Source organism: Strigops habroptila, chromosome 22 (genome assembly GCF_004027225.2).
Source record: "Strigops habroptila isolate Jane chromosome 22, bStrHab1.2.pri, whole genome shotgun sequence".
In the NCBI taxonomy this organism is placed as follows: domain Eukaryota; kingdom Metazoa; phylum Chordata; class Aves; order Psittaciformes; family Psittacidae; genus Strigops; species Strigops habroptila.
This window is the reverse complement of record NC_044298.2, coordinates 1,236,297-1,256,294: the sequence shown is the minus strand read 5'-3', so window position 1 is coordinate 1,256,294 and position 19,998 is coordinate 1,236,297. Positions and strand designations below refer to the sequence as shown.

At 42.3% G+C, this 19,998-nt stretch overlaps 3 protein-coding genes across 3 annotated transcripts; 1 reads left to right on the top strand and 2 right to left on the bottom strand.

Moving 5' to 3' along the window:
- Nucleotides 1-1,049: 1,049 nt before the first annotated feature.
- LOC115602500 (keratin-associated protein 6-5-like) lies at nt 1,050-1,406 on the bottom strand. The gene has a single exon (XM_030473682.1). It carries the CDS (start codon nt 1,404-1,406, stop codon nt 1,050-1,052), a length of 357 nt encoding a protein of 118 aa, XP_030329542.1.
- Nucleotides 1,407-5,002: 3,596 nt separating this feature from the next.
- LOC115602772 (keratin-associated protein 19-2-like) lies at nt 5,003-5,278 on the top strand. The gene has a single exon (XM_030474176.1). The coding sequence runs from the start codon at nt 5,003-5,005 to the stop codon at nt 5,276-5,278; it is 276 nt and encodes a 91-aa protein (XP_030330036.1).
- A 4,963-nt stretch (nt 5,279-10,241) lies between these two features.
- On the bottom strand, nt 10,242-10,633 carry LOC115602771 (claw keratin-like). The gene has a single exon (XM_030474175.1). It carries the CDS (start codon nt 10,631-10,633, stop codon nt 10,310-10,312), a length of 324 nt encoding a protein of 107 aa, XP_030330035.1. The 3' UTR covers nt 10,242-10,309.
- Between the last annotated feature and the right edge of the window lie 9,365 nt (nt 10,634-19,998).

Sequence of the window (19,998 nt, the reverse complement as noted above, 5' to 3'; positions counted from 1 at the left end):
CCATAATATTCAGTGGGAGAAAGAATAAAAAGTCAGTAAAATCAGTTGTAACTCTGCGTCCTTCCAAACTGTGGGCTCTGAGTGCATTTCCCCTGAACTGACAGACAAAAGTGTGCCTCAGAGGTGCTGGCCAAAGAATTTCCACTGCTCCTACCAAAGTATTTACACTGCAAAGAGCAAATTCCTCCCCCTTTTCCATCAGGGAATCCTGATCTTTCCAAGTCCCTTCCAATCTGGACTATTTAATGATTCTATGATAATACATAAAACACAAACTTATTTCAAAATTTAAAACCTGATGAGTCCACATGTTTGCAGACCACAGCCAGTGATGGATCATGTCCGAACCACATGACGTTATCCCAACAGCAACAATGAAGTACTTTAAATGAACCACTTATTTGAAATACACCAGGCCAAAGCCCGGAGTTGTAGAAACATGTATAACCAGAGGTACAGATGAAGGTTCTTGCAGCTACAGAAGTCCATTTTTCCCAGCTTGAGGAGGGCAAGTCTCTACAAGCAAATCCCTGACTAAACAAAGTTAATACCTTTGTCACCCAATCTGTGTGATACTACTGATTTCAAGATATTTGAAACACGCAGGTAAAAATAAAACCAAAAATTCAGTATTGATGCAGCATAATTTTTAATGTGAGTGAAGGGCAGATAGACTTTCAAAGGCATAAAGAACTGAAAGACCACATTCCCAAAGACACATTACACCCTGCTGATGCCATTCCATCAGCATTAAGGTTTTGTGTACATCATGGCAATGAACATGAAAGGTAGTTCATAAAGAACTGCAGAAGCAAGCTTTTGATCAAGAGGAGGGTTTGGGTGGCAAGAGAGCAAGCAGACACAAAACAGAAGATAAATCATTGCAAGCACTTCAACAGCAGCGCAGAGCACTCAAAGCCTCCATGAAGGGTGGGTGGCTGCTGTCACCAGGGCTCTGCACACCAATGACCACTGCTGCCAAGATTCACCATCAGTCCGTGCTTGCTGGGCCTGAGTTGATCTTCACTTCAGGGATGTTCCCGCTGGGTTTAGCAGCTCCCGTAGCCGAACCTCAGGCCATATCGTGAACCGAAGGGGTAGCCATAGCGGCCGGAATAGAAGCTTGGGTAGCCATAGCAGTCTCCAGAGCCATAGTAGCCCCTATAGCCGCCATACAGACCTCCACAGCCATAGTAGTCCCCAGAGCCATAAATGCCCCGGTAACCGTAGAGACCACCACAGCCATACCGGTCCCCAAAGCCATAGAGGCCCCGGTAGCCATAGAGGCCGCCATAGCCTCGGTAGCCACAGGGACTCCCATAGTCGTAGCTGCGGTAGCTGTACAGGCTCCCATAATTGCAGGGAGAATAGCAGTCATCCTCACACTGGTTTTGGAAAAAAGTCATCTTTCTGCGATGGAGGCAAACCTGAAATGCAACAGCAGGGAGGAAAAGAAAAATAATGAATACTACAGTGGCGGGAAAGAGCCAAGATTGTGGCCCCGTGAGACCAAGGACGGAAGCAAAATTATCACCAAAATCCTCATCTCCTTATTCTCCTTATTACATCCCATTTCTATTGTTTTGTCATTTCCTCACTCTTTGGAAACAATGGAGTTTATGTCTTTTCTCACTGAGATTTTTGAAACACTGACTATCGCGTATACCTGTTACAGACCAAAACTTTGCTGCTGTTTCAGGATTTTACTTAAAGAATACTGTTAGGAGTTAATAATCCTAAATTTATTTCAGGATATCAGCTTTGGATAGAGCTCTACATTCCCAAATCCTTCAAGAAAGTCTTCAAGAAAGCTTAAAGTGTCTAACACTTGTCATGATAACATGCTTCAGCTTTTAGTTTAGTCCTGGGGTAAAGGTTGGACTTGTTCTTAAAGGTCTTTTCCAATCGAGTTGATTCTATGATTCTGTAATTGCTGCAGGTTTGAAAATAGAAAGTCCCATTTCCGTAATTTACATCAATTTTGACTGGAATCTGGAAATGCTGACAGCACATGCAATAAGCCATGGAGTGTCCACACACGTGAACATCTGCCTTCCTGCCAAACAGACCTGAAGACCTCCCTTAAAATGAAATAGAAGATTTATGGAAGACCTCACTGAGGGCTACGGTGGAGTAACCCTTCTCTACCTCTGCAGACCTGGTAACCAGCAACCCTCATCATGGAGCCAGATACTCCAGTTACCAACAGGACCAGGAAAGATTCAGTCCCAGCTTTAAAACCCACCAATGCATAAGCACAGACACAAGGTACAGAGAAATCTTAACTTTCAGAGAAGCCACGATCCTCACATAAATTATTAACCCAAAATTTCCAATCCGTATGAAGAATATGAATGGAGAGAAGGCTTACCGAGTTCACCAGGAGGAGGAAGGCAAAAGAGCTGATGAGAAGCCTAGAGCTCTGAGCCCTTTTTATACTGCCTCTTTGCCCGCCTGGCTTATCTTAGACGCCCTGTGTGTTCAAAAGGTTTGTAGTCGTATTGGCTGGAAAACAAATTTGCCTGTACACGTCATATCTTCAATTAATATAATTTTCTCCATTGTTTGGGATTATTAGTGTGTTCCCAGCCTCCCATATGTCACATGTATTACAGGTTTCTTTCATCTTAAAATTTTCTGGGCCAACTACATTCCTGATACCATTTTATTGTCTTCACTGTCAAAACTGAAGTTTATTTGTATATCATTTAAAAGCATTTCTAAGTTCCCAAAGAGAAAGACATTTTCAGTAAAGAAATAAAACCTTCCCACATGTTTGAAAATCTCTGTTGTTGGCTCAAAACTCTAGTGCACCATGGCTCAGGGTTCACGTTTAAAGGAAATGAAAACATAAATGTAGGTATTTTATATTAAACTACATAGGCAACTTCAGGAAACTGGACCAGCATGACCTGCAAATAAATCTTAATTGCATTGCTCCAAAGTGTTCCTGGTGAAGAAAAGTCACGCTGCTGCATGAGCAGAAAACACGCTTTTGACAGAAAGACAACTACAGCGTTGTTTGCAGTTTAGTTCACTGGAGGGCTTGACAGCAAGTTCAGCAGAACAAAGTGGAGAATACAAGGAGGAACTTGGGCTGGGGAATAATAAATGATAAGGATTTTGTGAGATGCACTAAATTCTATTTTCCAAGGAGCCATATGAATATTTTCTTTGCAAACAATCAACCATGTGTATGAAATCCACTACAACAGTGAGGAATGCTGGAGTTAACTGCATAAATCCTTGCATGACCTTCACCTAATTTCTGGCATTAATTTGAATATAAAATAAGGGCAATAATGAGCAAGCAGGATGTTGAGGCTTCCTCAGAATTTTGAATACCAAAGCACTTCATAAACACTCATTGATGTTCTCAATTTGCAAAGTGTTGCAGTATTTAAATGTTAACAGTTTGTCATCGAAAGACACCCCAGATTTAATAATATGGTCACTCACAAGACACATTAAGGTCTCTTGTGTCGAAGTCCTAATAAGGTGATGCATTTATGTTTTATGAAACGCAGAAACTATTAAAAAATCTTCTAAAATGGGAATAAAAATTTGGGAACATTCGCAAGGGAATTGAAAGATCTCTTCCAAATAGCTGTTGTGAAACCTGGCACAAAACCCAAACAAAGCTGCTGGCAAAAGATCCCTACGAGTATCACTGGGTAGTACTAGACATCACGAGGCTGTTGAATAGAAGCTCTACTACTACGCTTCGGCACACCAAAGCCTAATCCTTCTCTCCCCCATGCGTTGCACCATAGATGTAAAAGCCAAGCGGCTGGAGTACCTACAAGCAGATTGCGCAACTGGATATGGTCTAAACATCTCCCCAAATTATTTCTATCCCTCCAACTACAAAGAATTTCACACAATTTTACCAGAAATGTGCTGAGCCACATTTTTTCTTGTTTTAAGATGAAAGAAATTCTACATGTATTACACACGTGTCATAACATCAAACTCTGAAAATATGAAAATCACTGACTCCAATTACATCAATTGAAGGAATAATGCATGCAAGAAGATATGCTGTAAAGCTAACAGCTAAGTTAAAGAGGGTATATATAGAGACCTACAACTCCGAAATGCTATTCACTTCTCTTGAGCTACTCCCCTCAGTGAACCAGGTAAGTCAATACTCTTTCTGATACACATATATCTGTATGTATGTATGTATGTATGTACATATAGTTATGTTTGTAGAAATAATTGTGTGTGCACATGTGGACGTATATATATAAATAAGATACTGCTGTGCACACATATATGTGACATATATGTAACATATATATACGTACGATACTCTAAGCAATTTCTTGTCATTTTGGAGCAAATCCCAAACACAGAATTCTCTGTGACATCAAAGAATTCCTTCACTGAAAGTATTTTGCTCTTCCTGTGCTGATTTGATAGTAGGCTTTAACACATTGAAAATTTGAAGTTTATTGCCACAATTTTGAAATTAGAAGTAGTTTCCAGTTCCAGATTCTTTTTATTAGGTGTTGGGAATTCAAATCTCTAGATAAAAACTTTATGAAACTTTTACTGCTTTAAGTAGACACCCAGGAAGGAAATTCCTCCATTGCACTGTTTGAGTTTATTCCATGTAGAGTGGCACGCAGCTTTATAAGCGATGAGGGGATGCATGTGATAGGCTGTTGGTCTCATATGAATAAGCATTAGGATCTGAACTGGTATATTTTTCTTAAATTTATACAAATTTCTCTAACTTCTGCGGTGGGAAAGTTCAATTCTCAGTTAGTAAAATGTCTATTTTCTATGGATAGTGAGCCATGGAAGGGTTGTTTGGGATTCAGATGAGAAGAAAAAAAAGACAGATGGTTAAGAGGGTGAAAAAGACCTACAAGAGGGAGCGAGTTGCATTTCATCAGCTCTGCCCAAGCTTTGAGCCCTTCTTCCTGCTGTCAGCAGTCCACAAGGTCACCTTGTTTCTGGGTGTGTGTTTCAGGTTTACCTGCGTCAACGAACAATGACTTTCTTCAGGGACCTCTATGACGATGGGTGCTACTCACGATTTGGCTATGATGACCTCTATGGTTTTGGGGGCCTGAATAGCTACCAATATGGGAGCCCATATGGCTATTATCGCTATGGCAGCCCATATGGCTACAGAAGCTTTGGGAGCCTGTATGGGAACAGAGGCTTTATTGGTTATGGGGGGTTTGATGGGGGCTTTGGAGATCTGTATGGATTTGCATACGGCTACCCCTTCTCTTCTCGTTTTGGAAGCAGATGCTTCTATTGAAACTGCTATCTATGCTGAACCAACAGAAATAGCAACCAAGAAATGAAATGCAGGACCCGGATTCATGGCTAAGGTTATAGTGCTGAGAAATGCTGAGCACCCACGCCTCTGGCTGATTTCAGTGGGACATGTGGGTGCCAAACTGCATAAAACTACCCCATAGGTAACCCTTTCTAATATCTTCCATTTCTTCAACTATTATTCTGAAGAGCAAATTGAATTACAGCAAGCACTGAGCCGTCTTTACAGCATGTTGATGGAGTAAAGCAAGACTTTCAGGTGTGAGTAAAGTGCTTTTTAAGTTAATTCAGAGGCACTTTGTATTGCCATAGTAATAGGAGTTTCTGCAACCACCATGAACAAGTCCACTTTATTCAGCTATAAACTTCACCAAAGATGACATCTAGGAGACAAGCTATGTTACGTATCCATGCTGTTCCTCATCTGGCAGTGAACATGATTTATAAGCAACCCTGTAAGCAAGAAACATGTCTTGACTGTCAAACTCCACTGTTTCCACGAGGAGAAAGCATCATCCAACATCAGACATACTCTGCTTGCTGAAGACACTTCTGCAAAACTGCAAACTTATTCTTTCTGTTCCTCAGTGTTTTTCATTTTCATTAAAATTACTCTGCTTAATAGTATCAGATGTCCAGTCTTCTCCTTTTGTCTGTGCTCATATGTCACACTAAAGGGACCAGCAGCACTGCCACTCTAACCAATCATACCATAAAAGAAAGTCAAGACTCCAGACTTTAGAGAGTATCACCACATCTCCTTCTGAAGTGCTCCAGCCCCAGCTCTTTTCCCAGAGCAGGATGAAGTTCTACTTCATTTTAACTAACCTGTGACCTTGGGTTTACACAAATACTTCTCCAGAAAAGGGCATCACCTGACTCTATATTACCAAACACACACACTCCTGGAGCAAGCTGGGCTTTGTGCTTGAAAACTAACTTTCTAAAGCAAGAGATTGAGTGGAAGCCTCATGGTCTGCTAAGGAAAGATAACAAGGGCACTCAAGGTTAAAGACACCTAAGAGAAAAGACCAAAGGCAACCAAACCATGACCATCTGCTGGAGGGATCATCTCCTTTGCAAACTGAACAGCCAGGTTATTCAGGGAGTTCCTGTCAGCCTCTACCATGTCACCTTAGAGTAGTCTTCATTTAGATTTATAATATTAAAGATTATAATCTGGCACGGAACAAGGTGGTTCAACAAGCATAGCCTAGACAAAACTGCAGGGATCCAATGCAAGCCCAATTACACATCAAAGACATCACCAGGAGTCAAAACTTTTGTTGCAGAAGCAATGGTGGGGGGTTACCTTTGGGCTGATTTTCAAGAGAGACACTACATGGCTACCCCTTCACATGGTGGCCACCTACACAAGCATTTCTGCATTTCTCAGCTGAGCAAAGTGGAGGTCAAGAAACTAGGAGAGTATATCAGAGAAGCCTTTTCATAGGCAGAAAACCAGAGGCAGGATAGTCTGCGAGCTGTAAATGCTATTCCTCCAGTCCAAAGCCCATTCCTTTACATCCATGCCATTGTTTTCACTTAAACCTTTTGACCTTGAACTGGACTGTAACAGATGAGCCCCGCAGATCCATTTCTTTGTCTGGGAAAGAAGCAGCCACAGCCAAGAGATGGGCTTGGTCTGCCGCCTTGTTGCTTGGAGCTCACCTCTTTGAGCCCTAGTTTGAGCAAGACAGAGCCAAATCAGGATGCCCCAGGAAGAAGATGAGGGCAGCAACCTCCACCCTAGTCTCCTAAGCAGGGTATGTCAGCAGTAAATCAGTACAACCCTTTGAAACTGGCAAAGCTATTAAGACATCTGTAATCCTTCTGCTAGCTGCTGTCAGCAGCAAAAAGGGCTGGGTTCCCCAGGGAAAACATTAAGAAATGGTAGAGTCTCCCAGCACAATAAATTCAGCTTATCTATCTCCCTTGGATGCCCTCCAGCACACAAGGCTTTTCCCATCTGCACATACTGTGCAGAAAGGGTTACACAGACATGCACAGAAGAGAATAAAACATGGATTTGGGTGAAATTCTCAGCCTGCGCAGGCTCCTTTGGCCTCAGCTTAACACCCCCATCCATTTTTGCCAACACAGCTGTATTTATGATGTCTCTTCCTTTCACCACATCCCACTTGGTTCGTTACCAGAGGCACTATCACTTCTGACAATGGGTGCAATCACCACCCAGTGCCTGGGGAACATTGCCCACAGGCTGTAATTGACTGTCAAGCCCAGGCTGCCAAGCCCAGCCTACCCAGACCTGTCACCAGTCTCCACTGCACTGCCTCAGAGCCTCCTGCCACCTCCTCACTTCCCTTTCTGTTTTGAAGATGCCACTGCTCTAGTTGTGGCTCCATCTCTCTGCACAGCACTGGGGGTGCCCCAATGGATCTTGCTTCTGCCTCCCACCTAAGCAACCTCAGCCCTCCCCTCACTCCAGGGATCCAGGGAACAGCCAGAATCTCTTGCCTTGCTGCAGATTAGCCTTATGCAAAGGCTAGAGCCCAACCATCAACCAGGGAGGGAAACCAGCTTCTCACCCCATGTGCCCCTGCCACAGGGGTCTTTAGCTACCAAACAGGATCATTTTATTACCTGTTCATTCAAACAACAGGGTGACTCAAAGAGTCCCAAATCATTGTAGAATTGGGGTCCACACCATTCCCTGCCCCTCCCATCCATCGGTCAACAGCACTGATGCTCATTTTCCATGGATCCATCCTAACACCTTAGGAAGCTCTGAGTTTTTCTCATATTCCTGTTCAGTGGTGTGTGAAGAGCATTTTCCCTGTTTCATAGGGTTTTATGCCCTAAGGCTCAGGAAAAGGTGAATGATTAGAGGAACTCTGTGCCTGATATTACCATAATAGATGATGGATGGCTAATTTAGCTAACAGAAAACTAACTCCTGCAATTTCATTTCAACTTCTGAATGCCAGTCTGGAACAGGAGGTATTTACTGCATGCATGTGGGAAATTACCAAGTTAAATGCACCTTGTGAACAACCCACACATGAGGCATGCTGCAGGACAGGCTTCCAGCACAAAGATTCACTGCAAGAGGGAGAAGCATTTTTAAAGAGTAAACTTAGCCCAAAATGAGAAATTGGGCCCCTGATTATTGCACAAAATGGACTGGAAGCTTTTAAGAGTGCAATATTACACCAAAACCTTTTAAGAGAAGGGAAAGTACACCTTGGTATAGGAAAATTGGCCTTACAATGAGAGAAATAAGCAGCATTTCAAAATTCACTATATTTAGATTAATACCCTTATCCCATAATGTGGTAATGAACCTAAAAGCTATTAACAAATGCTTCGATCTTAAAAAGATATTGGTAGCTTCTTAATAAGATAATTGATATCTTCAGTTCTCTGAAAGCCTCAAAGCATTTCACATGAGCAGCTATTATATCAAACTGAATAAAAGGTGTATTGTAAATAGTCCCATAGAAATCCCCTGGCAAAATTTCCTGATTTTACTGGCACTTGCTGTTTTGTGGTAACTGCAAGTCTCAACTTATTGCATGGAAGGTGCAACTGGAGAGGCCTCAACAATAAACTTGAGTTCACTTCCAAATATGCCATTAACATAACAATAAAGATTCCCTCATCTGGCTTTTGAGGTTTGGGGGATTTCTCTTCTGCAGGGAAGGATTTATGTGGTTGATGAGAATTTGGTTTAATCACCTCCTCTAAGGCTCACCACACTCAATTACACACTATTACAATGCCTGGTCAACTTTGTTTTCCTTACACATAAGGATAATAATTCTCTGAAGAGTGACTACTATGAAATAATCCTGCATTCTCTTGTCACCTTGTGATACTGAATTATACTGTTTCTGTAACAAAGTGTTAACATGCTACAAAACATTTCAAACACATACAGCCACATGGGAAGCTTGTGAAATGTTCATTATTCATGTATACCTGAAGAACCTGGAAATTCCATGAATGAACATCACCATCCATTTTCACACGTATAGGCTACATTATTGCAGAACATCGAGCAGAGCAGGAAACCCCAAAATTTAACTTACACACTCAAAAATAGCTGCTTTTACCTAACATTTGGCTTCATATTATTCTTGGTAATGCCAACTCTCCACACACCTCTGCTCTCATGCATTGTGTCACCACCTAGATGGGGAGGTTGAGCCTGAGGACACCAGGAAACATGCACTGTGCCAGAAAAGCCAATACTGAGGAAAACCTGGAGCAATGAAAGAAAAGATGGGGACAGCAGTTTCATGAAGGGACAGCTACAGCACAGAGCTTGCTGTAGGAAGGAGCTGTACATACACAGCCAAATCTCTCAACAGTATCACTGTCCCGAAGCAGACCGATGGCATCAGTTTGGTGCAGCAGGACAAAGGCATTTGAATTACAAGGAGCAGAGGGGAACACACACAGACGAGCACGCACACGTTGAGGCCAATAACATGTTGCAATGTCATGTTTAATGAAAGAAGCAGATCATACAGAGGTAGGATTATATAGTACAGATTACAAATTGCCTGCAACCTGTGGTTTGATGCAAGATGATTCATGTAATAACTGATGGTGCTTTGCTGTTGCAGCTCTGGGTTGATACTCAGCCCTGATCAGAGCAAGACACACATAGCACAGAAACAGAGGCTAGTTGACTCCACGACTCTCTTCTATGCACCAGTTGCCACAGAAAAAAGGGACCTAAAATGGATGTCATACCAGATCCCTTTATGTTGCCACAATGATACCTACAAGCCCCCAAGGAATTAGCAACATAGTCGCACAGCATCAAGAACAGAGCACTTAGATAGGAAAGCATTAGAAAAACAGGAGAAGTAATCCAAGAAGGATGTGAATGGATATTTCAGCAGATCTGAGCATCTACAGACGGATTTAATGGCAGCTCCAAATGGCTCAACCCTTCCTAAATGCTGTGCCCTGGAGCTCAGCCACACATCCATATCCTGTTTGACATGTCCTGGATATTCTTGTTTCAGCAGCAGCAGGTTTAGCATGGTCTACAGCTTCCAATCGGGTATCCCCGTCCCCATCTGGCACCACCATAAACATGGGAGGCCCCAGGAGTATGGGCAGCACTGAAGCCACTTCCAACTTCAGGGGTTCCTGCAGATCCCACAACGCTCTGCTGTGGGAAGGTGCTGAGGATGGGTCCAGGGAAGGTCACAACCACTGGCGGAGGGTAGATCACCACCCTGGAGTCAGGACACTGACGGACACAGGGCTCATTGCAGCTATCAGCAACGGGCTGTGGCACAGCCACCCCACACGGGGAAGCACTACCATCAGTGCATGGGCTTAGAGAGTGCACCATTGTTCAGGGGCAGTTAATCTGAAAAGCAAGGGAACAGTATAAAAAGAAGGCACAAGTTCTTTTAAGTTTCACAATCAAACATCCTAATAAAAGACTAAAAACAAGATAGAAGGAAAGGCGGAATTTTCATAGCTCAGTCCCTAGAAGACTCTTCTAAATCTTGTATTTGAACACAGTAACACCTGGAAATGAGTTCTCATGAAAAACTAATCAGAGCTCATCATCCAGATCTGCATTTACCAAAACCAACAGCTGAACAGTCAAAAATTTATTGATTTACATCAAGAAAATTTCAGACTGATATCATAATATTTGCACAGGATTCATCTTGACTTAAAACTACAAACAAAGGCTTTGTTAGAAAGAGGAATTCAGATGTAACTTACCTACTTCACAAGAGAAATAAGAGAAATGATTATACAAGATCTGATGTCGAGCACTTTTATACTTGCCCTTAGACTGCCCACAGCATGAATCATCTATGTGCATAACATCTTAATCGATTACTAAACACATTTCTTTCAAAACTCAACATTGTTAATGAATGTCAATTGTTTAAAATAAATCACTCTTTGTAATTATTAGTCTGTACTACCCCATATGACCTGTACTTTACTGCCCTCCAGCCTCTGCTCTTTCAAAACTTTATATAGAGGTGATACTCTGCCTGCACCTTGCAGAAAGACAAAACGTTTATATGGTTCATGCTTGATGAATGGACTTGTTTCTGGACAGGTGGCAAATAGCCATTTTCTTGGAAGAAAACATACTTGGCTCAGCCCAGAAAGAGTTGCAAAAGCGAGGGATAACCTGTGTCCTTGGGCTAGGGGTAGCCAGGTTCATGGTTTTGTCATGAAATGAGGCTAATACAATGTCTGGTCAAAGCTCTGGCACACTGTAGAAATCATTAATTTTATAGAGTTCCATATCCAAGTCAGTCAGTGCAGCTCTTCCAATTAGACACCAAGCATGAGTTTCTTTTAACATGTAAGCTTTAGCCATTAAAAAAAAAAAAAAAAAAACCACGAAAAAAGGCTAAGGCCATATTCACATGAAGTTAAATGTCTCATACTATGAACCTATAAATCATGACCTGATTAGAGGAATGGCAGAACGACAATAAATAGGGTGTGACTTAAGCAAGACCTTGTCAGGCATTTTTTCCAGTGAGTCACTTTTTCAGTAAAGGGGCACCTAAAGCCATTCTAATAATGCACATTGCACATGTAGAACAATGTGTGGAAGATGCAGTTTGGAATCCCAATGGCTGATGAATTGTCAGTGTGGGGTTATCATCCATGTTAAACACCAGCATGAGGAGGAAGCCTTCTGACACTCCACGGTAGAGTCAACAGATGCCAAGGATGGCAATGGCATGTGGCATACAGACACTCTCTCCCAACCATAGTGGGTAGCAACTTGTTCATTCCAATTTACACTTCATTTTACTTCAAAACAAAGATATTTTACTATATAAGAATATAAGATATTACTACTTCTGTAGTAATAGAGACAACTTGGGCTCTTCTATTATACTAAACCTCACAAAGCCTTCTCCCTTCCTCCCAGCAGCAGCATGTTCTTGCAAGGAAAAGCCTTCCTTTTGTAGAGTTAGAGGTGGATGCAGTAACACTGCAGAACTGAAGTTCCCTCCCTCCAAGGAATCTCAAGGGAAACATTTTCTATATTATCAGATTGGCAGCAAAATTTGATATGATTTGAAGGACAGCATTATATGCTGCTGTTGAGTAGAAACATGAAGATCTCAACAGAAATGACTGGGATGCTTTTCTACTTTACTTGCATACTGAGATTTATCTTCATCGTGTCATAATGTTTGAGAGCAACATAAGATGTCTGTAATTCCTTTGCAAAACTGGCTCTGCCTTTTCTACAATTGAAGGTAACCATGTGAATTGCAACATATGTCTTTATCTCAGCTTAGACTGGGTAGCAATTTACCCCTACAGTAATGCCTCAAAAACATTGAATTAAATACCTAATTACTATTTTCAAGTTAGCCAGCAGAAGATAAAATTATGTTCAGTCTTATTTTAGACATATATACATAATCCTGTCCTGAAAAGTCAAGATCTTCAGTCCAGTGTAAGAAGAATCTACACTGCTGGGGTTTGTTGCATTCTCTGCTGCAGACTGCTTGTGGTTAATGTCACTGCAGGACCCATTTATCTGAACATAAAGGTTAACAACACTGACACCAGGCATGTCAAAGCTTTCTGAAAGCATTTCAAAGCACATCATAAAAGCTCGTTAATGTTCTACACAACTGGTGTTGTCACATGTGCTTTTGTTAACAAGAGTATTACAACTGCCAGCTCACTACCAAAGAGGGCAAGGAAATAAAAGTGATGAGTTAACCAGTGAACCAAAACTCAGTACCTAAAGGGTGTGCCCATCAGGAAACAAAACAGCGCACATGTTGGCTCAATGTACCAGTTAAAACAAGCTCAAGAATCAAACCTCATACCATAAAAACTCAAGATACTAAGCACAAAACTCATCATCTTTGTATTCATCACGAGACAGAAAAAACACCTGAGCCACCAACATCTTCAAGCACTCAGAAGCACTGACAGGACACATTTATTCTGTATGTAACTGATATATTAAGATTCTTCAAGACTTTAATAGTCCTCTATCTATAAGGAGATACAGACCTATCTGTAACGATATGTAGGAAAACTGTATAAACCCTTACAGGACCAAGCTAGAGCTCACCACAAAAGCAGGGAGCTCTCCGAAGACATCCATTTGATTATACTGGCCAAAAAAGCAGGTATCAAGACTCCAATCCATCCCTGAGCCCACTGAAACACAACAAATAATGAAGTTTAAAACTGAAAACGTGTGTGGTTTAGTGTGCACACCACAGCAAGTAAGGCAGGAACCCTAGAAATAATTACATCAATTACATGGTGTCTTTGGCTAATAAGGATTTTGCACCCAAAAAGGTGTCCTCTCCACCAGGCTGACTACGAAAGTGTATGAAATTAATTCGAGGCTCAGAGCTTCATGCATTTCTCTTGGTTTCTCAGGTATGTGTGATCAGCTTTATAACTACCACACTACAGCTAAATAGATTGAAACATTGAGAGGTTTAGCACATTTCATTTCCTAACAAAGAATACAGACATGAGAAGCCACTGAGGTTTTTCCCACTTAATCCTAAAGTTATTTTAAATACCATAAAGGCTGTGAAGAGACGGCAGTTGCAGGGGAGTTGAACTTGTGACTGTGAGAGTGTGGAACAGATTTTTGCATTAAAAGATTGAATTTTATGATTTTACTATTCTATGATTTTACTGTTCTATGATTTTACTGTTGTGATGCATGGGTTTTTTTCTTATGAACAAGGTTTCAGATATCCCATGAGTAATATCCAGAGCTATTCTTCTTCTGAAGGACCAGCTATACAGCTTGATGCCCACCTTACAAAAAAGCAGGACAGGCTTGGAGGTATGTTGCAAACATCCAAAGGTTAGCCTTGATGCCTGTTCTCCACAGAAGAGCTCCAAAACTGTTGCCCTATACACTTAACCAAACCTATCACTTCCCGCTGACCCAGCATCAAACCACCAGCATCACTACATTATTCTGCATACTTAGCCTTCCATTAGGTGCTTTGAATTCAATAGATGCGAACAGCTACAGAAACAAGGGGCTCTCGATCTTATCAGCTGGTCCTGATACTTCTCATTACTCCATGTGATAGCTCATGACTTCTCATTAAGCCATGAGCCATAAATTCACCAGGAAGGTTGAGAACCAGAGAAGAAATACCCCTTTTCCCATTGCCGAGAGTTATTACCCAGCAGTTGAGGCTCTTCATGCTGTATTATGAGCTATGCAATGGAAAGGTGAAGAGCAATGATCTGCCACACTCAGGCAAATACACCAAGGTAAATGCAGGGATGAAACTCCTATTAAAAGCTCCTGCCTCTGAGCATTACCTCTGAATTAAACTTAACTAATTGGACAATGCATTCCCACTGGGAACAATATTCCGCCTGAAGCAGATGACAGTGATTATTGCTTAACATGTGACACCAAGATGAAGCATTGACCTTTCTACCTGTATCCATCATCTGATCCAAAAAAAAAAAAGGGGTTGCAACAAGAGTCAGTATTCGTGGTTATAACTATATTCCCCTTTATAATAGACAAACTTGTATTATATTTACTAGTTGTATAAAATCAGGGAGCTAAACCACTATTTTCAGCGAGCCCTTTTCTGAAGAGATACTCTGAGCTGGAAAGACGAAAAAGGACAAGAATGTTAAACTTGGGGGTTGGAACTAGATGATCTTAAATTCCTTTCTAACCCTAACTATTCTATGATTCTGCGATTCTAACTTTGTTAAACCACAGTCATCCCTCATGGCATGACCTGGATCAGAGCCTATTCTCATCCCACACCTCAGCTTTGCTCTACTGATAAACTAAGATGGTCCTCACCAGTACCATGTTCGTGCAGACCTATATTTACCCACATATAACACAAGAATAGCACTGACAGAGACATTAAATAGCATCTTCATAACAGGACCTCTTAAAACTCCTCACAAATGCTCATTAATGTTTTACATGAGCCACAGTCTTCAAGCTGAATGCCAGCACACACCCAATTTAAAGGATGCGTCTCCAGACGTCAAAGGCTACTAATTACATCACTTGTAGGGAGCAGTTTACCTTCTGATTGACAAGCACAAGGCACACGTACAGGCAGCATCTGCACAGGCACAGCTGAGGTCTGGGTGCAAACCAGCAGTTGTTGGGATGGTCATAGAGTAAGATAATGTGGTCATTAGGAAAAAAACCTCCGCTCTTTGCTATTACTGGGATGCCATAGAATGATAGAATGGTTTAGCTTGGAAAGGACCTGAAGATCATCTAGTTCCAACCCCCTGCCATGGGCAGGGACACCTTCTACTAGACCAGGTTGCTCCAAGCACCATCTGACCTGGCCTTGAACACTGCCAGGGATGGGGCAGCCACAGCTTCTCTGGGCAACCTATGCCAGCACCTCACCACCCTCCCAGGGAAGAACTTCTTCCTTATATCTAAGCTGAACTTCCCCTGGTTAAGTTTGAACCCATTACTCCCTGTCCTGTTGCTGCGGTCCCTGGTGAAGAGATCCCTCTCCAGCATCCTTGTAGCCTCTCTTCAGATATTCTAGTCCAACCTTGTAATTCCTTGTTTCTTCCCAAAGGAAACCAATCACGTCACCAACACAATTGCTAATCAAATCAGAGTGCCTGTAGGACCACAACTGCCTGTAGAAAGCACACAGCCAGCTTTTAAACCCTTGGAAAAACACAATTCCTTGCAAGTGAGCTATGCCAGCTTCCAAGGAGATTTTAATTTGCTAGACAATGAGTCTTGGACACAGCCCTGGCAGTTTTACACCCCACCAAAATGCAACATGGGCTTGCCTGCATACCTTCCACTGCCCTCATTTCCAGCCATAAAACCAAACCAAATGCAAAGCCTAATAAAATCAGGGAATGACTCTTATTAAGTTTGAAAAGCACTTGATCAGCCATACAAAGAGTGCCAACCTTTGTATACATCTCTCCCTTGACAAAGCCACATTCCTCAATGCCCCCAAGCTGCCTACCTGCATTTAAATGAACAAAAGGGAAAACTGAGTAAGAATGATCATTGCCCACTCCAACCTGCTGCTTCCAGATTGTCAGTCTGCTAAAAGAAGCTTTAAGAGGAGAGGGATAGATTTCTTCACATAATTATCAACGTCAATGGAATAAAAAGCAGGTTTTACTTCTCCCATAAGGATTTAAAATGGAAAGAACCCGGAGGGTGTGAGGTGCATTTCATGGTATTTGGGGATAATAACATATTAATTCTCTCCTGTATCCAATTAGGATTTGATACACAGTGGCTCAGGTTTTCCTTGCACTGTAAAAGACCATATAAAAACACACACTTCCAAGCTTTCGATCCAGTTCTTACTCTCCACTGGGAGCTCGGTAAGTTATTTCCCTATTTCTCTTTCTAACTAGCAAAATATCCTTTTGTTGCTACTTTGAACTTGAATCTAGATCTTACGGAAATGCTTTGACACTGCGAATTAAGAGGGTTGGTTCTTTTAAAGGATGTTTGTTGGGTTTTTTATTCTTTTTTTTTTACAGGCAGAGACAGATAGAGGGTTTTAAAGTTGAGCCTGAGATTTACAGAACTTCACTCCATTTGGGATGTGATGTTTTCACTTTGATCTGGCTGTTTAGATACCCATATCTTTGATTTTCTTTGAAGAAAACCTCAAATTCTAGATTTGTCCTATATTAGAGACCACTTATTTTAGTAGTTCAAGTAACTATTTCTGTTGGCAGTAAATACTCTGACCGTTACCACCTTAACCAAAGACTGATGTAGATTACTTCTATAATACCACAGAGGCTAATTTTTATCTGGAATAACTGAAGGAAATTTTGGCTTCTGCATATTTGAGACCCCTTTTAGACACACTTTTGGGGGGGATTCTTCTTTACAAGCGCTAATATTACCCCCCCCTTTCAAAACATACCAAGATCCAATCCTGACTGGCATTTCTGTCGTGTCTGCAGTTAATTATCAGCTTTCTAAAAAAATCATGTTGATCTACAGTAGCTGGGACCTGACCCTTGTGAGCTTGTTGTTATAGTCCTGTGTATCTGCAGAAGCAGCTGCCACCAAATTGCAGACATCCAAGTGCCATTTGCTAATGCTGAGGAAAGCTGATTTACAGGCAGATTTTAATTAGGAAATCCAAGGTCTCAGCACTTCTCCACGCTCAATCACATCTTTGGAATGGATGCCTCATCTTCCAGGTATGGCAGAGACAGCTCTGATGTCCCCTAGCCAGGCAATGCCTCAACCCAGGAGATGGGGCAGACCCTGCACCCTCCCGCCTTCAAGGAAGATCATCTCCATGCCAGGAGCACTTCAGCCCTGGCAGTATAGGGTGTTCCACAGGCTAATTAAGGTGCAGACCTGAGCAGACTCCTCCTGTGGTTCTTGCAGCCCTTCGGTGCCCAGCTTCTAATGGAGCAAACACACAGAGAGAGCAAGAAGCAGCAGAGTACAGAGCAGCCAGTAAAGCAACTGCCCAGCTACATGCTGAGATGCAGAGAGTTACCTTTTCTCCCCATATGGGATACTGGCAGCTTGAGCCAGACTTTCAAAAGTCACTCCATCCTTAAAGAACATTAGGCTTTTAAAAACAGAGCTCTGCCACATCACCCTGCCAATTACAGAGATAACAATCCCCTGTTCTGCAATTTAAATTGACATAAAGAAGGGCAATACTTTTTTTTGCTTTACCTTGTGCCAGCAGAACGCAATTCCAGTTTTAGCTGAAGCATCTACAAAGAAAATAAATGATAGCTCTTGCCACAAAAAGATGAGAACCTCAGCACTAACCCTAGATACTCCATTGCTGCACTAGCTGGAGAGCACGTGGGTCACTTTGCAGCTATGGCTGAAATTCCCCTCCTTCTAGGGATAATAGCTACCTGCTCCACATAACATCTGAAGCTATGAGAGATTAGTTAAATGCGATGCTGTGCAGTTTCTGCTAGAGAGGAGGGTTGAGAGTCAGCAGCAATCTCCACAGTAGAAAGACAGCTTGTCAGATATCAGGAAATTCATTTACCTTTCTTCCCTATTTCATTTTGTAGGTTCATCCCCACCCCAGAACAATGTCCTATTACGGGTACCAATACAAGCAGCAGTACTATATTCCAGGTGCAACAAAGTGTGCCACACCGGTGTTCATGCAATGCCACAACCCCTGCCCAGTGAAGTACGTGTCATGTGCACCATGCGCTTCCAAGGGCCCCAAGGTCTGTGGGCTGAGGAAAACCGTGCAGACCATCCCCAGATGCTCTGCACCATGCTCATCAGGGTGTGTTGAGACACACATTGTGGAAGACCACTCTTCCTCCTGTAGCACCAGGTCTCCTGATCTGTGCACCATGGCTTTCCCTCAGTCCGTCGTGCAGGGCGGGGAGAACCTCTGCGTGTCACAGTGCGGCCGGGCAGGCATTACGAGATGCCCTCAGATATGCACTCCGACCCACACGTACCAGCACAGCTCGTATCCTTATTCATACCAGTGGTCCAACAGTTACCAGTACAACTGTGGGCAACAATAAGCTCCATGGAGGAGCCCACAGAACAACCAGGCGATGAAGAGAAAGATGCACACCATAGCTGAGTTCAGAGACACAGCTTTCCGAAGCACGGCTCTTCTCCTGCTGCAATCTCTGGGGCTTGCAGACAGCACCTTCACAAACCAGCCCTTATTTAATCCTCTCCATGTTATACTCTGCATTAAATTTAAAGAACTCATAGCTTCGTATGTACAGTCTCCTATCATCTACAGTGGGCTCAGATCTTGACCACGTGAAGACAGTTTTTCCTTGGCTGCCAATGTAAAGGATATGTGAGTTTACCATGGGCATAATCACTCACGTGGATGGCATTGCATCGTCAAAGTGGCCTCAGCTAGCACAGTACCAACAAAAATAGGTCCTTCCATGATAATACTGCTAAGAATACAGATTTCTTTCTGCTTTTAACTTTGTTTCAGAGGAGAGTTTGTAAAGAAACAGGTTTTTAATTCTGTGCTTTGTTCTATATGTAACCAACAGAAATAAGACAAGTAAATGTAGGACCTGACTTTCAAAGTCAGGGCAGTCTACTGTGTGAAGCACTTACTACTTAACCATCCACTTCTGATGTACCAGCTGCAAGTCAGAGAGTACTTGCTCTACACTCTGAATTACTTTATTCTCTATGATATATAAACAACATAACATAATAAAACCTCTACTGCATCCAAATACCTGCTTTTACTTTGGGTTTTTTTGTCCTTTATATCTTTTCACACCTCACTTGGAGCTAAAAGTCCCCAATTGTACAGCAGCCATGGGAAGACAAGCTCTGCTTCAACCTGTGCTGGTTAACACACACTCAGCTCCCCACAGTGGATCTCAAAACAACAGAGACACCTATAAGATGACTAACAGTGAATCAATAAACTACCAGCAAACACTGGGGTTGCCAAGGCACCCCTAGACCATACTGCTGCATGCAGCAGCACATTCAACTATTCACAAACTGAGGTGTTATGACCCCATCCGCCAATAAATCCCAAATAAATTTACCCTCATTCCTTGTGCATTTTTAAAATGTAGCTCAGCAATTCCTGGTGCTCCATCATGTGGCCAATGGATTTAGGGAGAGCTGCAGCAAAGCAAGCCCCAAGAAGGCATACACTCCTACATAGCACAAAACTCCCAGGCTACCAAGGACCCACAGTTCCACTGCCACAAACACTCAGC

Coding starts and splice junctions, on each gene's coding strand:
- LOC115602500 (XM_030473682.1), bottom strand. CDS start 1,406: ATGACTTTTTTCCAAAACCAGTGTGAGGATGACTGCTATTCTCCCTGC.
- LOC115602771 (XM_030474175.1), bottom strand. CDS start 10,633: ATGGTGCACTCTCTAAGCCCATGCACTGATGGTAGTGCTTCCCCGTGT.
- LOC115602772 (XM_030474176.1), top strand. CDS start 5,003: ATGACTTTCTTCAGGGACCTCTATGACGATGGGTGCTACTCACGATTT.